The 23,008-nt window shown below is 43.9% G+C and overlaps 1 protein-coding gene across 2 annotated transcripts in view; it reads left to right on the top strand.

The window, feature by feature from the left end:
• Positions 1-1,258: 1,258 nt before the first annotated feature.
• Positions 1,259-23,008, top strand: part of GLRX3 (glutaredoxin 3) — a 31,614-nt gene continuing 9,864 nt past the window's right edge. Inside the window, exons 1-7 of one of the 2 annotated variants that reach the window (XM_081231255.1) lie at positions 2,356-2,457; positions 2,842-2,942; positions 7,200-7,308; positions 15,589-15,663; positions 16,377-16,578; positions 21,722-21,894; positions 22,133-22,194. In XM_081231255.1, coding sequence (XP_081087381.1) covers positions 2,884-2,942; positions 7,200-7,308; positions 15,589-15,663; positions 16,377-16,578; positions 21,722-21,894; positions 22,133-22,194 — 680 coding nt within the window. In that variant the 5' untranslated portion in view covers positions 2,356-2,457; positions 2,842-2,883. Of the gene's footprint in view, positions 1,679-2,355; positions 2,458-2,841; positions 2,943-7,199; positions 7,309-15,588; positions 15,664-16,376; positions 16,579-21,721; positions 21,895-22,132; positions 22,195-23,008 lie in introns of those variants that run through there. The other variant, XM_081231254.1, reaches the window with a different exon arrangement.

Below are 23,008 nucleotides of genomic sequence, written 5' to 3'. Positions count from 1 at the left end.
TAGATAATGGAATTTACCATATTCAGGAACACCCACTTCTCAGGATGAGGCACATATGTAACTAAAGACCACTTTCCATCACTGGTGCAGAGCTGCCCAAGAGAAAATACAAAGTGAGCCACAAATGAAAGTCACCCATGTAATTAAAAAATTCTAGTAACCACATTTAAAAGGTAGAAAGAGGTAAATTTAATTTTAATAATATATTTCACAAAACCCAGTATATCAGAAGTAGTATTTCAACATGCAATCAATGTAAACATTATTAATGAAATATATTACATATATATATATATATATATATATATATATATATATAGGTAATAAGTCTTTGAAGCTCCACAAGCCCACTTCTCCACCAGCTGCAGGTAGAGAGCATGTACTGAGCTCCTGCCACGTTCTTGGCTCTAACTTAGGCACTGGGACAGAGACACAGTTCCCACCCTTGATGAGAACCGGGGCTGGTGGAGACCACAGGTGCAGTTCTAACCCGGTGAGATGTGCACGTGGTAGAAGGCGCACAGGCGCCCTGAAGACCCACGGGAGGATCCATGGGGCCTGCCCTCAAACTCGGTGCAGAGCCCGAGGACCCCCAGGAGCCTCACGTGTCTCGGTGGAAGGGATGGCGTTAGTAAGATGGGAGCTCCAGGAGTGGCTCTTTGGAGAGCAGGCGGGGTGCAGTTTGGGGAGAACCAAAAAGACTCCCCCGGCCCCAGGGCAGATGGATGCCGGGCTCCGGAGGCAGGGGAGGGCGCTTGGCTGGCGGCTGAGGTTTCCCTGGTAATTGAGGATACTAGGACCATGGACAATTCTACCCAGGCTGGAGAGTGCGTGGGAGTTATGGGCAGGGGAGGGGAAAGGTGGTGAGCGGACACTACCGGGGCGTCAACATTAGGCGATGCCAAGGAGAGCCAGGGAAGACCCGAGGTTAGAGGACCGTGGGGCCTGCAGGCCTGAGTGAGGGGGTCCTGGGGCTGGGCCCGTGGTGCCGGAGGCGGCCTAGCTGCCCAGGCCGTGCTGCTCGGAGGTCACAGTGGGTGATGGGCTGTGCCCTGGCTGCGCCCAGGGATGGCCCCGCCGGGAGGTAGGTGGGGGGCCACGCGGTGGCGCGGGTCCGGGTTCTTCAGGACCGAGTTGGAAGCCCCTTGTCATGTTGAGGTTCGGAGAGGGCGCAACCTCCCTTCCCCTAACCTCCCATCCCATCCCCACCTTTATGTAATTTCCTTTTAGCTTAAAATTTCACTTTGTTAAACATACACTCACATCACACACACCATTCTCCCAGCTGCCGTAGGAGTTGCAAGGAACGTACGGCGCCCCGACATCCAGGAACCCCGGAGGTCAGGATTCCTGACAGTCCGGAGCCCCGGGGGTCAGGAGACTGGGGCTCTCACTTGGCCCGCCGGTAAGGCCCAACCTCCCGCGTTTCACCGGATCCCGGTTTCCGCGCGGGCCTGGAGGGCGGGGCGGGCCTGGAGGGCGGGGCTTCCGCGCGGGCCGGAGGCGGGGCGGGGCTTCCGAGAGCAGCCGCCCGAGCCCCTCCCCCATCGACCGCCCGCGCTCGATTGCTCTTGTCTGGCGGCGGCAGCATGGCGGCGGGGGCGGTTGAGGCGGCGGCTGCTGTTGTGGAGGTCGGCTCAGCCGGGCAGTTTGAGGACCTGCTGCGCCTCAGAGCCAAGTGAGCGGGGCGGCGGGCGGCGGGCGGCGGGGATGAGGGGACGCGGCGGGGACCGACCGCGAGGGCTGCCTGGCTCCCTCGCACCCGGCCCGGCCTGGGCGGAGCGGCCGGCGCGGCCCGGACCCCGAGGCCAGGTCCCCGCCCCGGAAGGGGAGCGGGGTCCACCGCAGACCCCCGGCCCCGCCCCGCCGGGCGCCCCAAGGCCCGGGTCCCGCCCTGCCGCCCGGCCCGGCCTCCCGGGGCGCGGCGACGCGGGGACTCAGCCGCGGGTCGGGGGTGGGCGCGGAGACCCCGGCCCCCGCCCGCTTCGTCACGGGCGGGCGGCGGAGGAAGGCCTAGCTGGGTCGGCGGTCCTGCCTCCTTTCCGAGGGGCGTTTAAGGGTGTTGTTGATGGGGCAGAGTGCACTGTGTGGCGCTGTCCGGGCCGAGGACGCGGGTCTTCTGTTTCCTGGACGGGCTCAGCCGTGGTCCGTTCTGGCTTGGCCCACGTGCCTCTCGCCCTTGGGACGGCGTCTGAAGGAGACCCACCGGGATGTAGAGGCCGGGCCTGTGGGAACACATGGAAACCCCGAGCTTGCGAGTCGGCGCCGACGGGCGGGCACGGGGCCTCCGCAGCGGTCTCGCAGCTTCCGCTGGCCGACCTCTCGGGGGCTGGGCGGTGTCTCGGGGCATGACCGGTGGGGGCGGCGGAGCGCCAGCCGATTGCCAGGGAGCCAGCCTCAGAGCCGCTGCGCACGTTCCATAACCAGGCCTCAGGAGTGTCCTCTGCGGTGAGAGGGGTAGGACAGTGCCCACCCGGGGGTGTGGGAGCGGACACGCGTGCTGCCTGGCCGGCGGGAGCACTCGCGGCGCCTTCGCGCCCGGGCTCTTCTGCGTGCGGCGGCGCGGCTGCGCGGGCTCGCTGGCAGTGGAAGCGTATCGGCGCGAATGCAGGAGCGGATCGTGGTTGGAAGCGGGTAGTGAGTACGCTGGCGAGCGGCTCAGCTGCGGAGTGCGGGTGCGATGGGAGAGTTCCCGTCTGGCTTCGCCGCCGTGCTGAAGTTAAAGGTGTTCACCAGAGCCACTCTTGCGGCATTTCCGGTCTTGCTGGGAAACTGCCAGAAACGGGCGGGGCGGGGCGCGGGGGGGGCGCGAAGGGAGTGACGTGGACTCATTGATGAAAGGTGATTCATCCAGCGCTCCCCCCATCTTACGGCGGCCCACTTATGGAGTGCCCCAGAGGCGGCGTCTTGAAAGGAGCAGGGCTCGTGTGGACCTGCCCTTCGTAAGTGTTCAGTTCACGGTCACCTGGAGGACTATTTTGCTTTTTGTGTGTCTCACATTTTTGTTTTTATGTATCGTTTTTTAAAGAAAAAAGTCATTAAGACATCACAGTTGGAAAAAGTTTAAATGTTAATTCTTGCCACGGGCCCGTACTTGAAATGATCCGGAAACCAATATACCTTTTTCGTGGTGATGAGTTTAAATGGGCACATGGGAAGGAAGAGATGCTTGGCCTCTGCGGAAGGAACAAATCTCTGCTACTTTTGGTGAAAATGGCAGCATTTCAGAATATTAAATAGTACTTGTTAATGTAGTTACTTAACGTCTACTTTACAAATCTTCACTTCCCAATTTTAAAATTTCATGTGAATTGAAAACTTTTTTTGCTTAAGTCAAATAGTCAGACGTTTATATGTTACTGAAACCTCAGTTGATCTATACAGTGGGGATATTAATACCCATTTACAGAGTAATTAAGGTTTTTACCCATTTGTAAAATATTTAACAGACTCTAATATTATATGATCTTAATAAATGGTAGCTGGTGTTACCTGCAGAGGAATAACTATAAGAGCAGAACACCTGTAATAACAGAGAAACAACCATTTATGAGTCACTAATTATCTTACTGAAAAAGAACCAGGTTCATTACATTGTTTAACATCACAGTAGTTAGGATTTGAATCTCGTCTTTCTCTAAAGGTTTTCCTTAAACAATGCACCCTGCATGTTGGGCTGTCCATGAAGGTGGAAAGAATACTTACAGATTATTATTAACAAGAGAGGGTGACAGCGTTTATGTTTGTTTCAGGTTTATGTCCTTATGATATTAGGCATCGTGTACCTAATTGGAAAGTGGAAGTTAAGCATCTAAACATGGGAATATTGTGGATAATGTAAAATAACATCAATATCGTTCTTTAATGTTTCCAAAGTGCTTGTATATTTTCGTTTGATCTTCCCAACCTCCCAGGGTGTTATTGCTATTTTACAGATGTGGAAGTTAAGTTAAATTACTCTTCCAAGCCACATTAGTAGTAATGGAATTTAAGTTGTGTACGTGTCCTTTTTTCTTTTCTTTTTTACTTACGTTGGCACATACTGTTAAAAAGTTTGGTAACTTGTTTTAATTTTTAAAAATGTACTTACTGTGAGCATTTTCCCATGTCAGTAAACATTCTTTGACACTCGATTTTTAATGGCTTTATGATATTTTATTGTATGACCATTAAGAAAACTGTCTTGTTGAACAATAGATTTTTACAGTTATTTGCTATGTAAAATACTGGGAAAATATTCATATACGTACATTTTTGTCTCTTTAATGACTTCTGTAGGATAGATACTTGAAAGTGTTTGAGTATCTTGAAATTTCAGGAAGGTTCCAATTTAATTTTTACCTGTAGGATATGAAAGTGCCATCTCACTTTATCCTTTTTGTCATTGAATATTTTAAAAATCTTTTTTTCAGTTTGGTAAAAAGTGGTATCTAACTTTTAAAAGGTTGAGGTATTAACTTATATACTGTAGTAAAATGCACAGATCTTAATTGCTGGGTGTGATGAACTTTGACATTTGTATTAACACAAGTAACCATCATTCAGGACAAGAATATAGGGCCCCAGAATGCTCTTTAGGCTCTTTCCAGTAATCCCCCACCAGGGATCTGCTTTCTGTCACTGGATGAGTTGTGCCTCTTCTTGGACTTTATGTAAATGGAGTCGCAGAACTCCTGGTCTTTCATGTCTGGGTTGTTGTGCTCAGTGTGTTTTTGGGATTCATCCATGCTGCCGTGTATCTGTAGCTGGTTCCTTTTTTACTGCTGAGTGGTATTCCGTTGTGTTAATATACAGCAGTTTCTCCAGTTTGTAGACATTGGGTTACTTACAGGTTTCGGCTGTTATGTGCCAGGCTGCTGTGAACATTCCTGTGCAGTCGTTTGGTGGGCCTGTCTTCCTTCCCACCATCCCTTAGGCCCCAGAGGCCCCCCCGCCACGCTGTGCAGAAGCTCTGCGAGAGGAGGCTAGAGTAGGCCGAGGCTCACGCGGGAGGCTTTGCAGGGCCACGTAGCTCACGTCTGCCCCGCATCCCACTGGCCACAGCTCAGTTCCAGGGCCCCAGCCCGGGACACAAGCGAGACTGCGAGGTGTAGTCTAGCTGCATGCCCGAGAGGCACAGGCAGCAGGAATTGGTGGAATGCTTCCTCCGTAGTCTCTGCCCACCTGCCCACACGCTGCAGCTCCTGCCTTCGGCTGCTTCACTGGAACCCATGGAGTAGGGGCCCTGCCATGTGTCCTTTCCCACCTTAGGTGGCTCTGCCTGTAGAGCCTCCTGCTTTACTCTGGTGTGCCCCTGGGCAGCCCTCCCGTCTTCCTCGGTCCTGTCTGTGACCCCTGTCCTCCATTTTCCTTCGTTTCAGCACATGACTTTGCTTCCTACCTGGAAAACAGGACTTCCAGAAGCATTTTCCAGAGCTCTTCTTCGACTTGTCCCTCCCCCGACACCTACACATTTACTTGTAGGTTCACCCATTCTTGATTCCTTTGCTCCTGACTCAGAGGAGATTGTCCCTCTTCTCCAGGCGAATTCTTCTCTGCTCTCAGTTTCCCTCTCCTGCCACCTTTGAGACCTTGAATCCTTAGCTGTCTCTCGTGTCTTCAGCCTCTCCCTCCCCATTTGCACTGTCCCCTCACAAAATAAACGATGAAAATTCTCTTGTATTGAAAAAAGCCCATTCCTTGATCCTGTCTTGATCCTTGCTCTCTCTCTGTTTACAGCCCAGTCTCTTACAGAGTAGGTTTTTAGCCATCTCTGCTTCCTCATCCTCAGTCCAGTGGTCCACACGCTGCTTCTGTCATCCTCTGGACTTAACTCTCACTATTGCTGGTTGCCCTTCCTGCTGCGTTTGACGATTGTCTCTCCTTCCTTCTTGACTTCTGGGAGCCCCTTGAACCTTGCTGTGTGCCTTTTAGGTCCCTTCTCTGGCCTACCACCAGGGCTCCTTTACTGCCTTCTGTCCTAACTTAGTGTTGCTGAGCCCCAGAGGCTCTGCCCTCGGCCTCCTCTTCATCCTCCTGCATGGATGAGCTTGCTGCCGGCGCTCCTTCTTGCTTCCCACATCTGCAGATCAGGATGGACTTCCTTCCGGAGCTCCAGACTATCACAGCCCACTAGACTTCCTTTCCTCGCAGGCTGGCAGCTTCTGTACAGTGACTCGTGGCTAGTGCTGTCACTAGCCATCAGTCACTAAGCCAGGACCTCGGAGGTACTGAAATTTAGACTGTGCTCCAGTGCCACCAAGTCCTGCCCCCAGCTCTCTGAAGCCCCCAGTGCTTCCCTCGGCTTCCGGCCCCCAGCACTGCGTGGTAGGCTCCTCCTTCTCTCAGTACTTCTTAGCTCACATGAGCCAAGTATTCTGTTCCTTTCCTTTTGCCCAAGGTTAGTTGTCCTTGTTTCCTTTCTCCGTGTAACATATTTTTCAATGTATTTTCTTCCTGGGTTTTCGGATTTTTTTGTAGTCAAGGGGGATTATATTTGAATTTGGAATTCTGTAAAACTGAAGGGTTTTTCAGCTGGATATGAGGATAGAATTAAATATATCTTTGCCAAGATAATTTTATATGAAAATAGTTGATAGATACATACTGAGATTCCTGAGAATTTCATTGACAATTTATTAATCGCTATTCTGTCTGTTCATACTATCAATTTTTAGAAAATCTTCTGTAGCATAATAAAAAAAGTATGTGAAAAGCAGCTCTCTTTTTTCCTCTTTGTTTTCTGCTTATATACCTTCATTTGCAACATCTTATTTCTATTCCTATGGTCACTTCATCACAGTACCATGTCTAAAAAGTAAATACTAACATGAATAGTAGTAACGCATATACAGTCATTTTTCACAAACGTTGTGCCTTGACTACCGAAATCTAGTTTCCATCTTTCTTTCCTAAGGGTCTCAAAATAGTTAATTTACGAGCCTAGTAGTTGAGGTGGATGAATATTCAGAACCACTTCATGTGAGCTAAGTATTGACTCAAGAAATATCATTAACTTGAAAATTCATCCAAAAGATTCTCAAGGCCTTGCAAGTTATTATATTTCTGTCTGTGTTTAATATAACAAGATTCTAGCAGTACAAAAACAATTCAGGCGGTCTTTGTACAGGTTTCTTTGCTAATAGAATTTGATCTGCATCAGTATTTGCTTATTTCTAAAGCTACTATATTTTTAAAAACTGCATTTTATGGATTTACAGGTCCCTCCTTGTAGTCCATTTCTGGGCACCATGGGCTCCACAGTGTGCTCAGATGAACGACGTGATGGCAGAGCTAGCCAGAGAACACCCCCAGGTTTCATTTGTGAAGGTACTGTATTTTCAGTGTCATGTCTTTTAAGAATTTAATTCTGATTTATGGGTTAGACTACATTTTATTAACATATAAGGGAGGACTGGTGTGGGATTCCTCATGTTCACAGATGGTGTTGGGATCACAGTAGATTATTCTTAAACATCTTAAAATGGTTTTGCATTTTTCAAGTACCGAGTGGTGTAAAACTCACCACACTTCCCTGACACATGCTTGGTTGGGAGGACAGGATGGCAGTCGGGGGAGTGTCGACGTGGGCAAAAAGCAGATGAGATCATTCATTTTGGGGAATTGTGGTTTTAATATAGTAAAGATAGTAACAAGACTTACTTCATTGAAAAGCTAGGTGTGACATGGAAAGTGATTCAAGAAAGGGTGTGTGAAGGCTGCTGTAGGGACTGGGGCAGTAGGAGGAGGTTGCTGTCGGGGCCGGGGAGGTGCAGACCTGCAGGAGAAACTGAGTTCTTCTGACCTGCCAGGAAGCAGAGGAAAAGGAAGCCAATCTCTCCCTTGCTGCCTTTTTTTTTTTTTACCCTGTTGTGCATGCTCTGCATTCCTAGCATCTTTCTTGGGTAGGTAGTACTAGGAAAGTGAGAGTTGTGACTGGATTAGCTCACTTGGTTTAAGCATATTTAACGTTATCAGTCGGGACTTAATACTCATTTAAGCAGCAGGGCCAAAATAGGAGCTGAATATCTTAGAAATGAAATTTTGGGAAGAGAGAAAGCTGAATCCTTAGTATTTAAAAAAAGCAGACAGGAAACCAAAGCTTTATTTTTATTTTTATTTTTTAAAAATAAATTTATTTATTTTTGGCTGCATTGGGTCTTTGCTGCTACGGGCGGTCTTTCCTCTAGTTGTGGCGAGCAGGGGCTACTCTTCGTTGCGGCGCGTGGGCTTCTCATTGCGGTGGCTTCTCTTGTTGCGGAGCACGGGCTCTAGGCGTGTGGGCTTCGGTAGGTATGGCATGCGGGGCTCAGTAGTTGTGGCTCGCGGGCTCTAGAGCGCAGGCTCAGTAGTTGTGGCACGTGGGCTTAGTTGCTCCGCAGCATGTGGGATCTTCCCGGACCAGGGCTGGAACCCGTGTGCCCTGCATTGGCAGGCGGATTCTTAACCACTGTGCCACCAGGGAAGCCCAAAGCCTTATTTTTTAAAACCAGGGTTTGTGAGTTCAGAGGATATGTTGGCAAGTATACCTGTATATGGGGTTAAAAGTGACATCAACTGTATTGCTTGTATGCCGCTTTTTATGTAAACTGAAGACCCAGAATTCTGACATACTAATCCATTTGTATAGTGAGTGATATAATTTTCAGACAGTTTCTATATAAATAAGTGTGCTTTGAATAGGTGTTGCACTTAGATGGTTCAGAAATCAAAACAGTATAAAAAGATGTACTTTGAGAAGGTCCGCCCTCCTTCCCCTGTCAGCCCTGTTGTCCCATCCCGTAAGTAGCTGCTTGTATTAATTTTGCATGAATCCTTCCAGTGTTTCTTTATGCAGATAGAGCAAGTATGAATATAATGGTTAGCTTTTTAAAATTTAAGGACTTATTTAAAATTCCAATGAAATGTGTAATGAAACCTTAGAATATAACCCTAAAATGTCCAATATAAATAATGGAAGGGAACATTAAAGCTGCATGTTTGGTCAGTGATAAAAGGTAATGATTACAAGTGAAATGAATGATTAAACATTCAATCCTAAGATTAATCAAGATGATGGTAATTGTTGTAAGTCTGCTTTTGTGTGTATAGTGTTACTGGTTTAAGTAGCACATTGTTCTTAGCTGCCATTTGAATGATTTATTTAAAGTGACTATAGAATTACTTCTCACATTGGTACCAAACTTGGCAGTGAGATTTTAAGTTGTTCAAGTGCTTAAGTGTCTCAGCAAGCCAAGGGTTGGGAAGCCCTTATCTGTTGGGGATACCTGAACCCAACTGCACCTGCCATTCACGGAGAGGGTGACAGGGCTAGGTGGGTAGTTTGCCCAGGTTGTTACTTTCTGCAAATTCACTCTGTGGCTTAGTTTTTCTTGCTTAGACATCCTGAAAGGTAAAGATCATTTGCATGGAATTTGGAAGGTAGGTACTTTTAAAGGCCACAGTGCTGAACAATAGTCAGCCCAGGAGAGGTAAAATATTTGAGAGATCTCTTGGCATTTCCCAGTAAGAGAGGCATGTGGTTCATTTCAAAACAGCTTTCTCAGTGAGAGCTTTGTGAAACTTCTAGGGCATAGAATTGATGTTCTACTGCCCTGTGGTTCTTTTGATTTCTTGGTCTTTTTTTTTTTTTTAATGACTGCCATCGTTCGGCATTTTTGACTTGACGTATAAGAGGTTAGTTCATTCTGTGACTTAGATTTACAGAATCATTATATAGATGGTTTTAATCACAGTTTGTGATCATCAACAATTCCTTATTTTGTAGAAGATGGTAAAATAATACCGGAGAAAAGGTAGCAGACATTTTTGGTCCCAGTAGTTTGTGCTCATTGGAATAGGTTGCTGAAAGGCAAGATTTTCACATATATTGCATCTGAATCCCCTCACTTCCTGGACTGATGATATGGTAATAAAGTACCTGTGCTCCTTCCTGGTGCCATGTTTAGGCCGCGTGCTGGTTGCACTCACCTGCATCGGCTGCCATGTCCAGTCAGGTCCTGGGGCTGTGTCCCACCCTGATGTTCTCACACCTCCAGGGGCATGGAGGAGATCCATGAGTTATTTCTGTTGCTGGAAGTGTCACAGAAACCTTCGTTTGTTCAGAATAAAATTAGCCAGCTAATTAAAATATCAAGTGCCTTTGCTTTTCAAATTATGTAAAGTCAGTTTGTTAGCACTTTAAAATGGGAATACATGTTTATCATTAAATCAAATTGTTTGGTAGATAGACTATTTCAGGATAGTTTCTGGTAGGGGGTGAGAAGGAGGAAGACTAGTATTGGGTCATGAAATTGGGTACCACTAGTCATATTCATGGTCCAAGTCAAATCCATCTTTTAACAGGAGTGGCAATTTATTTTAAAAATTTTGTAGTTGATTTTATTTTTTTATTTTTTAAGTAAAGATTTTTTTTTTTTAATTGGGTGCTGTCTCAATTATCTTTTATTTATAGTTTACCTTGAATTACTCTGGTAACCTATTGAGGTTTTTTTTTTTTTTTTTCCTCCAATTCGCGCTGTCTCGGCGCACGTACGTGTCACCAGCTTTTTTATTTTATTTTATTTTTTTTAATTCATGGCTGTGTTGGGTCTTCGTTTCTGTGCGAGGGCTTTCTCTAGTTGTGGCAAGTGGGGGCCACTCCTCATCGCTGTGCGCGGGCCTCTCACTGTCGCGGCCTCTCTTGTTGCGGAGCACAGGCTCCAGACGCGCAGGCTCAGTAATTGTGGCTCACGGGGCCAGCTGCTCCGTGGCATGTGGGATCTTCCCAGACCAGGGCTCGAACCCGTGTGTCCGGCATTGGCAGGCGGACGCTCAACCACTGCGCCACCAGGGAAGCCCCGAAGTAAAGATTTTGTGTATTTAAGGTGTACAACATGATGATTTAAATCATCATTTTGTGTGAAGTCTTTCTTGTATACCTCCGTGGCTTCCCCCCGACCCTTTCCTCTCTCTCCGAACTTAGTCTGTGCCATTGTTTGGACTGTTAGTTGGGGAATATCTTGTATCTTCATCTACTCTGTCATTTTGTTCCCGTTTTGTTGGCTTCTTGACTAGATGGTGGGATACTTGAGGTAGGCACCTTTACCTTACCATGTTTTTTTGTTGTTGTTTGTTCGTTTTTGTTTTTGTTTTTGTTTTAAATTGCTTTCCTTTGTGCAGGTGGGAGCAGGGAATATTGATCAGTTTATTTGGCATCTTAGAGGGCATGTGTAGGATTCCATTTTTTAGGAACTCTAAGATGTCTCTTAGATAATTCTAGTAAAATTGTTAAATCTTAAAAATATCCTAGTTTTAATCGATGCTGTCTTGGTAATAAAATAATACCACAATTAACATAGTTTATTAGCTGTTACTGGGCTAAGTTTGGCAAAGTCTTTAAAAAAAGTTATCAGAAATGTTAATTCAAATACTATTTTAAAAATTATATTTGACTATCTGACAAAGAATTTGATTTTGAAAATTTTTCCTTTTGTGTCTTGTCACAGGGCAGAAAGAAGCCCTGTAGGAGGTATGACAGAATGTCCCGGAATGTCAGGTGGTTTTGTTTGTTTGATTGTTTTATTGAAATATAGCTGATTTATACTGGAATGTCGAGTTTCATCATTCTGGCCTTAACCTTGGAGGCTCATTACCACCACTGGCAAGTAGTCATTCCCATTTTGGCTTAGGAATAGTGACCACTGTTAGTTCAATATTCTGTTCAAAATTTATTTCTTGAACACTTAATTATATGCCACACAGTATGCTAGTTACTGGGAATGTGGAACAGTAAAGGTACAGACAGTAAATGGGTAACACATAGTACCAAGGTAATTTCAGGTGGTAGTAAGTTCAGCAAAAGAAATGAATAGGCAGGTTATGAAAGATGGAGACTTGGGTGGGTGGGTGGGGTGCTTGTTTAGGTTGGGCTGACAAGGTGTATCTAATAAGTGAGAGTTAAAAAATGAGAAGGTGGCAGTCATCGGAAGAGCTGGGAGAGAGCTTTTTAGGTAGAGGCTTAGCAAGTGCAGACTCTAGAGGATCAGCAGTTGGCCAGTGGGGCTGGAGGGTAGTGAAGGAGGAGAGGCTTTGACATGAAGTTGCAGAGGTAGGCAAGGGCCGAGTGGCCTTGTGGGCAGTGGTCAAGTTTTGGTTTTATTCCAAGTGCAGTAGAAGTGACATAGTCTGATTCCTAAGTCGATTACTGTGGCTACCATGTGGAGAATGGTTTGAAGGGGGTAAGGGTGCAGCCTAGAAGCAAGTATACTAGTTAAGGAGGCTATTTCACTGGGCCAGGTGAGAGATGCCTTGGACACTAGTGGGGAGAATGTTGAAGTAAGGTCGTGGTCTGAGTCGGCTTATATTTTGGAGGGGGGGCACCCAGGAGACCTGTTGATGGATTGGATGTCAGGGGTGAAGGAAATAAGATTCGTCAAGGCTGTCTCCTTTTTGATTCGAGCAAGTAGATGGCTTAAATGAGATAGGGATGCCTGGGGAGGAACAAGTTTAGTGGGAGATATCCAGTAGGGATCTGAGCGCAGATGTCGAGGGTGTGGCTTGGAGGCGAGAGGAGCGGTCTGGCCTGGAGAGCACTTGGGTGGTAGCACCATATTGGTGCCCCTGAGAGCAGGGGGTTGTATGCGACCGCTCTAGGAACATGAGCGCAGGTGAGAGAAGCGGACTCAGAACCAGGTCCTGGGATGTGCAGCCATGTAGTGGTTGGCCAGAGGTGAAGGAAGAAGCCAGAGACTCAGTCTGAGAGTTGGAGGAAAAGAAACCACGAAAGCCAAGGGAAGGGTATCAGAGAAAGTGGGTGTGGTCATCCTTACTGAATGATACTGAAAGGTCAGTAAAAGGCGTAACCATTGGATCTGGTGAAGTGTCAGCAGGGCCGCGGAGAGTGGAGTGAGACTCTGGAGCCAGACTGCGTTGCTCCACCGCCCAACGGTGTTGTGCTCTCCACCACGGTACCTATAGCCTCTTGAAGTTCCGGTTTCTTCCGTAGGACAGCACCTACTGTGACGATTAAGTGAACGCAGTGCCTGAACGTACTTAGAACTGTGTTAGCCATTATCATCACGATGGTCGGTGGTGACCCTGGTAAACTGAAGGAGATGATGCAGAATTCCCTTCCTCTGGAAGGGAGTAGTGTCTTCCTCTGGACTCATCTTGCTTTAGTAACACCTCCCTGCCCTCCTCCCCCTTCTCCACAGACACAAAGCACGCTGCGTGGGGAGGGTCCAAGTTTGAGATTCACGGTATAGGAAGCACGTGGTTCCCCCAAAGGCCTTCTGGCTGGGAATCCGTTCTGGAAATATTCGTGTCTGTTTTATCCTGAAGTCATGTGTAAGTCCTATCTTTGAAATTTGATTATTTCTTGTTTGATTGTTGTAGTAGAAAAGTTAACCATAGTATAGTGAAAAAAGCACAGGCTTTGTAGTCAAACAAACATGGCTTTGTTTCTCGGCCCTGCTGCTTATTAACTGTGTCTGGAGTGACCTCTTTACCTGGCCCCCTGTGAAGCTGAGATGATTACATGCCCCATACTTCCCAGGCTGTGACAGGTCTAGGTGCTCTCATGTAAAGGCATGTCATGGTTTATGGCACAGAGCAGGCCTCCAAAGAAGGTATTAGCTCTTATTGGCCATCTTTGGTCTGTTCGGAATGCAGAAGAAAATTAAAATTAAAAATTTTTAGCATTTATACATTTATCTTCTACTTCCATTGTTATTAGCGGTTATGTTGTCTTACATCCAACGGAAGTATTTCCAAAGAGTTTTAGTGTTGTCAAGGTTTCGGACTTCAGGTGCCCTTGATATTCTGGGAAACGGCTTTGCCTTTAATGGTGCTCCTGGCCCAGGCTCAGGAGGATTTGCCTGTCACCGTTGCTTTGTCTTATTAAGATCTCGTCTTCTGGGAGCTCATTTAAGGGAGGCACGTGTAGCGATCCTCCTGGCTTCAGCAGGAATTTCAAGAGCATCATTTGCTTCCCAGAAGAGTTGTCAGTAAGGGACCCTACTGGAAACCAGCGGGAATATGAGAAGAGATCAAGTTTCAAAAGCATATAGGAATTTGATTTTATGAGTCAGGATGCTGCTTGTTTTGTTCTGGTTTAAAACTCTGTTATCTTGTTTCTACTTAGTGTTGTCTGGTTTTTGATTTGTATTACTTTTCTGTTAGAATCCAGGAGTGCCAGCGATGGGGATCTTCACTGAGCCTGGCCCAGTCAGTGCCCAGTGTGTGGTGGGCACTCACCAGGTGTTAGCCGAAAGACAGATCGTGATGCGCTGCCTTTGTCATCATCACCTTTGTGCTCTTCTTTGGTCTGAGTGTGGAACTGTATGAAGGAATATGGCACAGAAGTTTCTTAGACTTTAGAGTCTCCTCTAAATAGCTGTCTCCGAATGCTTTACCTTCTCTTTGTTCTTTTTTTAGTTTTATTGTACATTTGACATTGACTTTAAAATGTATATAATTTTTCACATTGGAGATTGAAAATAATTTAAAATATTGTTTCAAAGGGGTGTTGTAAAGAAACAAGAATTAAGGTGGTAAGAGAGCACCCAAGGGCGTATGGGCTGGAGACACACGCCAAAGACAGACGGCTGCTTCCCGCTTTGTCACTGCCGCCCGTTTGATGGGCTAGGGCTCCAGACAAAAATAGTGTCTCCAGCCCGGTGGGGGTCTTTCACTCCTGGAAGAATGCAGTGTATATAGTTTAAACTCTTTAACAGTAGAATTTATCAATAAATTTTATTTCCTACAGGTGTAGTGTGAATTTAGATTTTTATTAGTTTTCAGAGTTTATATTACATTGACAGTCCCGTGAGGAAAAGATACAATGTATCTCAGTTTTTCTCAAAGTATACAGTTCAGAAAGTCCGGGTAAAAAGCTTGAGGTAATTGTGTTCTAGTTATTTAGAAAGGGCGTTACTAAATAATGTTTAAGTTTATGTATCAGATACCACATCAGATCTTGTTGGAGGGCTTCAAGGAAATTATCGAATAGAATGTGGTCATCTTATTTAAAATGCATTTAAATGTATGAATAGACCCAGAAGCAAGTAACCTAGTAAGATATCTGCTTTGGGTCCAGCAGCCTTGCAGGAGTTAAAAGTAAAATTTATCAGACATCAATAGTTTATTGAAGAAATACTCCTTTTTGCTTCATAATTTGCAGAAGGCTGCAACTGTCAGTCATGATGTACTGCCTCTTGAAATTAGTCAATAGAGCAAACAGCAAGAATTGCTGTGGGCAGAAAATAAGCACTGTAATCATGACATAACTGGGGTCAGTGATTTATGGATTTCAATATAGTCGTAGCTGCATATGATTGAAAATTTACTAGGTCACAAGTGCACCAAAAATTTTATTCACAGCCTCCAGGCATATTTTGAAATGTGCAACAAAATAAAAACCTCTGAACCTGTTTTGATACTGCAGACTCAGTGGATGACATGCCAGCCCAGTGAGTCTCATTTAAATGTAAATGTGTCATAAACTTTTGTACCATACTCTTTAAAAAACATCAACTACTTGAAGGGATAATGCATGTGAAACTGATTTACATATTGAAGTAGTAAAAAAGGATCTTTTTATAATCACGCTTAAATTCTTTTATTTTAAAGTTGGAAGCTGAAGCTGTTCCTGAAGTATCTGAAAAATATGAAATTAGTTCTGTTCCCACCTTTCTGTTTTTCAAGGTAAGGATAAAGATGGCAGAAGAGATCGTCTATCTGCAGTGGGCCACGGGGCTATCTGTGTTGGTTCCTTTGCCCTCTCCCCTGCTCCCTGAACATTAGGCACTTGCTTGCTCCTGGCTCTGCCCTTTCTTCTTGTAGTCTCATCGTTTGCTTGCCCTTAGGGGTCCTGGAAAAGGGGCATGGACTGTGGAGGTCCAGCCACCAGGATTGGAGAAAATTCTAGATACGTGGTTGTAAACCCAGAATGTTCCCTGAGTTGGGTCAGAAGTTGGTTGTTTGGGGCATGTGCCTGGACGTAATGAAACATCCGGCTGGTTCTGGTTTGATTAATGACTCCTTTAGGAAGTGGGTGCAAATTAGTGCTTCAGGGTACCCCTGGGTGTTAGCATGGTCCCCCAAGTACCTCATTTATACTTGAGTAGATTTGATCCCAGCGAGGGTGGGGAAATCCTTTCTGACCTGGTTTGAGAAGCAGTGCCACTTTCCTAGTATGTTCCCAAAAAGGAAAAAAGAAAACAATTATTTATTTCTAAAATTGAGATGCACAGCAGGTAATCTGTAATCAGAGTTTTAAAAAACTTTTCCGGTGATAATGTTGATCTCTTTAAAAACTGGCCAGAACTATGGATTTGTGCTCGTTGTAATTTTAGAGCCTAAAATATAGAGATGATGAAGAAATGCACACATACTCTAAATGACTTTTTTAACTTTAGAATTCTCAGAAAATGGACCGATTAGATGGTGCCCACGCCCCAGAGTTGACTAAAAAGGTTCAGCGACATGCGTCTAGCGGCTCTTTCCCACCCAGTGGTAATGAGCACCCGAAGGAAGACCTCACCCTCCGCCTGAAGAAGTTAATTCACGCTGCCCCCTGCATGTTGTTCATGAAGGGAACTCCTCAGGAGCCGCGCTGCGGTAAGGGGCTGCTCTGAGGATACTCACCGGGAGGGGCGCAGTTGAGGCGACGCGCTCTGTGCAGGCTGCGCCGTATATGATACTTGTGTTCAGACACCCTGAGAAGAGCGGGAAACGTTATAACTCCCAGGGGATGCTATAATTCGGTGTGAGAACTCGTTTGCAGTGTAGACTCGGAGAATGGTGGAACCAAAAGGCATCTTGGAAATCACCTGATTGAAAATCTTTGTTGTCTCCTACCTACGTCCCAGGGAAGGTGACTCGCTCGGGTCGCTGGGTAGCAGAGTTGGGATTAGGTTCCGGCTGCCAGACTGCTGTCTCCCGCCGCTAGTGGGCTTTTGGGGTGTTCGGTTAATTTTGCTCTTAACACTTACCTCTCTTTCTTGGCAGCCTCCTTATTCACATAGTCCAGATTCAGCAGTTTGAAAATGTACAGAACTGCAGTAGTGTTCCTATGTCTACCTAGTGTGCTTCTGTCTTCCTTGTTGTCGCTCAACGTCTCGTGACTGTATTATTCACCCACTGATGTCAATTCCAATTTGTAGCTGCTCATAATTTAAAGATTTCCAATTCTGTGGCTTATAGGCACTCTTATTGTCTTACCACAGGTATGCTTGGAATTTTGTCCTTGAGTAAGTCTCAGAGTTATTTGGCCCCTCTGGTATTGGGGTTACATTGTTTTCTTTTTACTGTGCCTTGTACAACATGATTATGCTGCATAATGGAGCATTTAATGCCTTTTGGTGATGCTTGCTTATTTCAACTGCACAGGAGGGATTTATTAAGATAGGTGGCAGGAAAGTTGAGTGTGTTATTGATATGATTACTGCGTGTCCAGTGTGACTTTATCATATAGCCAAGCTTCCAATATAAAGTTGATTATAAATTCTTCCCTGTATAGTTAGCAAATTACATATTAAAGTATGAAACAGTCTAGTTTTAAACGTAAAGTTTCATGATGAATTCTATCTTAGGAGGATAAAGAAATGGTTCCTTTTTCTCTCAGTTATGCTTGAACATTTTCCTTGCCAGTATTTCCATGTCAGATGCCTGCTGTTTGTGTGTTGAAAGGCTAACTTAGTCTATACTAGAGTTAACCAAAGATAGCAACAGATAGTCTCTGTGTTTTGGTTGTTTTTTTTTTTTTTTTTTTTTTTTTGCGGTACGCGGGCCTCTCACTGTTGTGGCCTCTCCCACTGCGGAGCACAGGCTCCGGATGCGAAGGCTCAGCGGCCGTGGCTCACGGGGCCAGCCGCTCCGCGGCATGTGGGATCTTCCCGGACCGGGGCACGAACCCGTGTCCCCTGCATCGGCAGGCGGACTCTCAACCACTGCGCCACCAGGGAAGCCCCTGGTTGTTTGTTTTTAATGGATGTTGCAGCTGGTTCGGTTTCTCCCATCAGGCATGAAAATCACTTCTGGTACTTTATGTGGTGACCTAATAACAGGGACTTAAATCAGTCCAGTGGATTTTATTTAATACCTTCATTGAAGCCTGAAGTGCTGTAGAACTGGTTGTAAGATGTGGAGGAACCGGTGGGACAGGTTCTACACAGGAAACCTACAGTAAAACCAGTAGAATATTATTTCCTTTGGGAATGAACAGTAGTGTTCTCTTAATTGTTTCTGAATGATAACCTAATGAAATTGGCAGGTGGTAGAAACTGAAGCTTAGGGAAGGTATTCTGAGGCAGCAGAGGGGAAGGTGCTAGATACCCTGGAAAGCCTCACAGACTAGATGTCACGACAGGTGAGCTGCAGTCCTAACTGCCCCTGTGCCTGCCACCTGCCTTGATAACTTGAGGTACAAATCAGTTACCTTCCGTGTGACTTCACTGATTCCTTGGGGGTGTTGGGGGTTGGAGCCAGTCTTGGAGAGCCTTTTCAATTCAGCTGTTGTATGATTATTCAAATAAATTAGAATTATACTTAGAAATAATCATTTTTCTGCTTACCTTTTACTTCATTAGACTGGATTTATGGTGTATTTCTAGCCATTTTTATATTAACCATCTGAGTGGCATTTGGCAGTCTGTACAAATAAGGAGGTAGAATAAAAAAGAAACTGAAACATTTCAGAACAGTAGGAAAAAACGCTGTATTGTAGACATTTATAAAAACGCTGTATTATAGACATTTAGATAAATACTTGGGGAATTAAAAAAAGATTTTTAGATACATATTATAAACAGTTTCATTCCGTACAAGTACTTATTTTATTGTTTATAATTTTTATAACTACACTTTAATAGGCTTTTCTGTTTCCCAGTATTTTGGTTTCTGTTACATCATGTCTTTCTATCACATAGAGTAAATAGATTATTTTAGAGTTTTGGTATTCTTTGAAAAAACATCTACTTAAGGATTAATTGGGAGTCTTTTATTGTGACTGTGCCCTGCTGCTTCCTTCACTGATGCTGCTCTGATTCTGTTTGTCCTTTTCTGTGTGCACTGCTACACAAACTGTCTTTATCTCCAAACTGTTCTTTTACAGGAATGTACATGACTTTCACCCTCTTCCTTTCTGAGCCTGTTTAGTGGACAATTGTTTTTGCTTTTCTGGTGGTATGGTAGAGATGAGGCGTAGGCAAAGCCTCCTTTATAAAAGAATGGCCATCAGTGCTCATGAGCTCAAGTGGCTGGTATTTCCGTATTTTGCACAGAATTCGCTTTGAAAGCACTACTGTCAGTAACACGCGTCGCTCCCTTTGGATGCCCTTTGTGGAGTACAGCTGCACTTGAGTTTTCATTACCGGGCCCCCACCTTGCTTTCAGTTAGTCAGGAAAACATGAATGAATAACATTTAGAGTTTACATCAAGGAGACCCTAAAAGCCGTTTCAGGGTCTGCCCTGGAATCTACTTGGACTCAGCCCAGCCCTTGCACATTGCACATCTCTGTCTTCTCAACCTTCACTTTTGGGCTCTACCTAGAGAATGGTATGTGGTGTGTTAGGAGCCTGACATGTTGATAGGGTCTCATTCGTCAAAGAATTATATTATCCTTATTCTGTGCTGCTCAGGAGGACAGGAAAGAGAGGGCTGTCGTGTTTTAGGATGATTTTCAAGAAGAGCTGAGATGTACATCTTTTTAAACAGAATGACAAATCCTTCAACATGCAGGTTAATCAAGTTATTTGGGAATTCTTGTATCTATTTCTGCTAACAAAGCTTTTAGCAAAGCAAAAGGTATTTGAACCACAGTGCAAAAATTTCTCCTGCAGTGAGAGTCATCTAACTGTGTTTTACTTTCTAAATCAGACACAAAAACACTGCAGGTTCCGCAGTGTTCTTTAGGGTCTCGTTGTTATGTAGTGGGACAGTTATGCTCCTTATTCATGTATTCTGTCATGAGCAGAAATGATTGTGGGTAGAAATGGTGGTTCTGGGACAGTTAAACGTGGTTTTTCTACTTCTAAGTATTTTTATTGCATGCATGCATTTTTCCTAAAAAAAGTGGGTGTAAACATTTTGTTATTAGAATAAAGGCTTCTCACTATTTTGTCCTTAAGCATAACATTCCAGTCTGCCTCTTTAACCCTTAAAAATGAAACTCTACCAATCAATCTTTCTAGTCTGCATGTAATTGCCTAAAGCAAAAATAAAGCTTTTTCTCAGCCAGTTACAGTAGAAATGAGTTAATATATTGGCAACAGAATAACTATCAGCAATCAGCCGTTAGCTGTTTACTAATGAACTCCCAGATGAATGAAAAATTTCAGAATCAGTGTTTTACTTCAGGCTATACATGAACTTAACACTTCAGTTGTAGGAAAAGCAACTTATGTGCTATGCAAATAAATACTGGTACTTCATCTCAATGAACGGCAGATCTAAAAATGTCTGGAGCCAGTAATAATAGATCCATGTTTTAATAGTAAAAGTGCTTTTTGCGTGACATCAGGTAAAGCCTATTTGTACAATTAATTTTATACTGAATTTCATGGTTTGATTTTATTTAAAAATAATTGCAGATGCTGTTAAATCTTCCAGGAATTTTGAATCTGAAGAATAGATTATTTTCCAGCAGATTACGACTGTGTTTGAAAAGAAGAATGATGGAATGTGAAAGAGTAGAGTACAGAGTATTGAAAAACAGTCGGGAAGAATTAGCTTCTAGAAAGAAAAATACACTCTTTTCAGACAAGACTAACAGGTTTATAAAAGACTGATATTCGCACTCTTACTCTTCAGTACCAGTGTCATAATAAGAAAATGATGTCAAAAAAGTACAGAACAAAAAAAAAGCATAATCATGGAACATAAGATTATCACTACAGTGAGGTAAAAAAAAAATCACATTACATACTTTTGGGAATATAAATAGTTTTAGAAAAGAAACTGTCAAGTTATGACACCAGATGAGAAAGAATACCAGCAGTCTACTGACAGTTCATATATAACAACAGAGAAGATAGCTTTGAAATTCAATGTGCTATGTCCATTTTAGACTAAAAGAGAACACATTGCTTCTTGATTTTTAATTTATTCTGTTTAGGGATGATAAAAATTGAGAACTATTGAAATGGGTACACAGGAAGTAGTAAAAGGGCAGTAGAAAACAAACAGAATTGGGTTTCCAAGTATGGTCAAGTACTAGTTAAAAATAACAATTGTAGAGTTTTTTCCTCCACCTGGTGTTGATTCTTATAGATTCACAGAACAGCAGAGTTGGGAGGGACTGTCTGGGCGTCCACGTCAGTGACCCTGATTGATGGGAAAGTGCAGGGAGGCAGAGGTGGCTGTCCAGGCCTGAACTGTGCCTCCCCTTGGTGAATGGAGCCGGTGCTGGGGCTTGAGGTCTCTGCTTTTTGGCCAGTACTGTTTTTCCTACAACAAAAATACCTAATATTGAAGAGGAACTTCGATAAATAAACATACTTTTTGTTTGTTTGTTTGTTTAAACTCACGAGAACTTTAAAAAGTTAAGCCATACCTGAACATGTGTTGTGGTTCAAGGTCAGAGAAGGGGTTCTTGGAGTTTGCTTCCTCCTTACATACTATTCAGCCATGCTAATTAAATCATTGGTAAAATAGAGGCAGACATCTGTGTTCAGTAGATAATATGTAATCTGAATTAATTTAAAATTGTGTGTATTTGAGAGAGAGAAATTAAGTTCTTGATTTTCTTTTTCTGTATGCAGGTTTCAGCAAGCAGATGGTGGAAATTCTTAACAAACATAATATTCAGTTTAGCAGCTTCGATATCTTCTCAGATGAAGAAGTTCGTCAGGGCCTCAAAACCTATTCCAATTGGCCCACCTATCCCCAGCTCTATGTTTCTGGAGAGCTCATAGGAGGACTTGATATAATTAAGGTTAGACTTGAGAAGACTGGACCTTATAAAGAATTTTCATATTTAAGCATACTTTTGTAAGTGCTGTATTAAATCTAAAGTATAAATTTCTTAAGGCTCTACCTTTATGAATATGAATCTGAAATAAATACAAAGTATTTCTGATAACGTGATTCATTAATATTTTATACTGTGGCATGACCAAGGAGACAGATGTTATATTAAATGTTTCTTAAACTTACATGTATGTTTATTTTAGGAGCTAGAAGCATCTAACGAACTAGATACAATTTGCCCCAAAGCCCCCAAGTTAGAGGAAAGGTAAGCGTTTTAAAAGTTTCAGTCTGCTATTGTTTTAAAAACATTTTTAAATTTTCAGTTTTTGCATTACTCTTTCTATGTAGAAATCAGAGATTTGCTTTTGTATGCCAAAGTCATAATTGTGTCGTTTGCAAACTCGTCATGCAGACTTGGGAAGGTCTGATTTGGATGGGAGAAAATTCTGTACCAATTTAATGATTATGTGGAGGAGAGTCTTTGTTTTATAGAAATGTCATTGTCACCATGGTACGACCAAATTTTAGTTCTCTCCATTTCGGAGCTGGGATCCAGTTGTCTTGGTTCAGGTTTTAGTAGCGGGTCCTGCTCACAGCCTAAAGCTGGCTTACTTGTGTTTTCTTCTGTTGCTGTCACTGTCCTGGTAGAACACTGTGAAAAGTGGTTGAGTGTGGAAAGCAGATGCTGTGCATGGAGTTTGCGTGTAAACACTTGGGGGATTTCTCACTGCCTTTCGAAGAACTGTGGTAATTTAAAAATTCGAGGAGATTTTAGAGCTGTAAAATCTCTTAGTTTTATGAAGGATCTCAATCTGCTTTCAGAGACTTTATCTTACAGAAAGTTCGGGCTTTGGCCAGTAGGAAGACTTAAAGTTAGGATTTTAAATGTAATAAATATTAATTAATGTAGAGGATTAGAAAGCAGTTTATTTTGGAATACAGCATATCAGCCATTCATAGTCGGTGCTTGACTTTGTAAGGTAAAACTTCCTGTTGTAATTTTCTTATCATTTAACATTTTGAGATTTTCTAAAAGTGTTTAATAATAAACACCTCGTTTATCTGTTTTTGATTCATGA

Source organism: Mesoplodon bidens (genome assembly GCF_964165515.1).
Source record: "Mesoplodon bidens genome assembly, chromosome: 1".
Taxonomy (NCBI): Eukaryota; Metazoa; Chordata; class Mammalia; order Artiodactyla; family Ziphiidae; genus Mesoplodon; species Mesoplodon bidens.
This window is presented reverse-complemented; position numbering and strand designations above follow the sequence as displayed.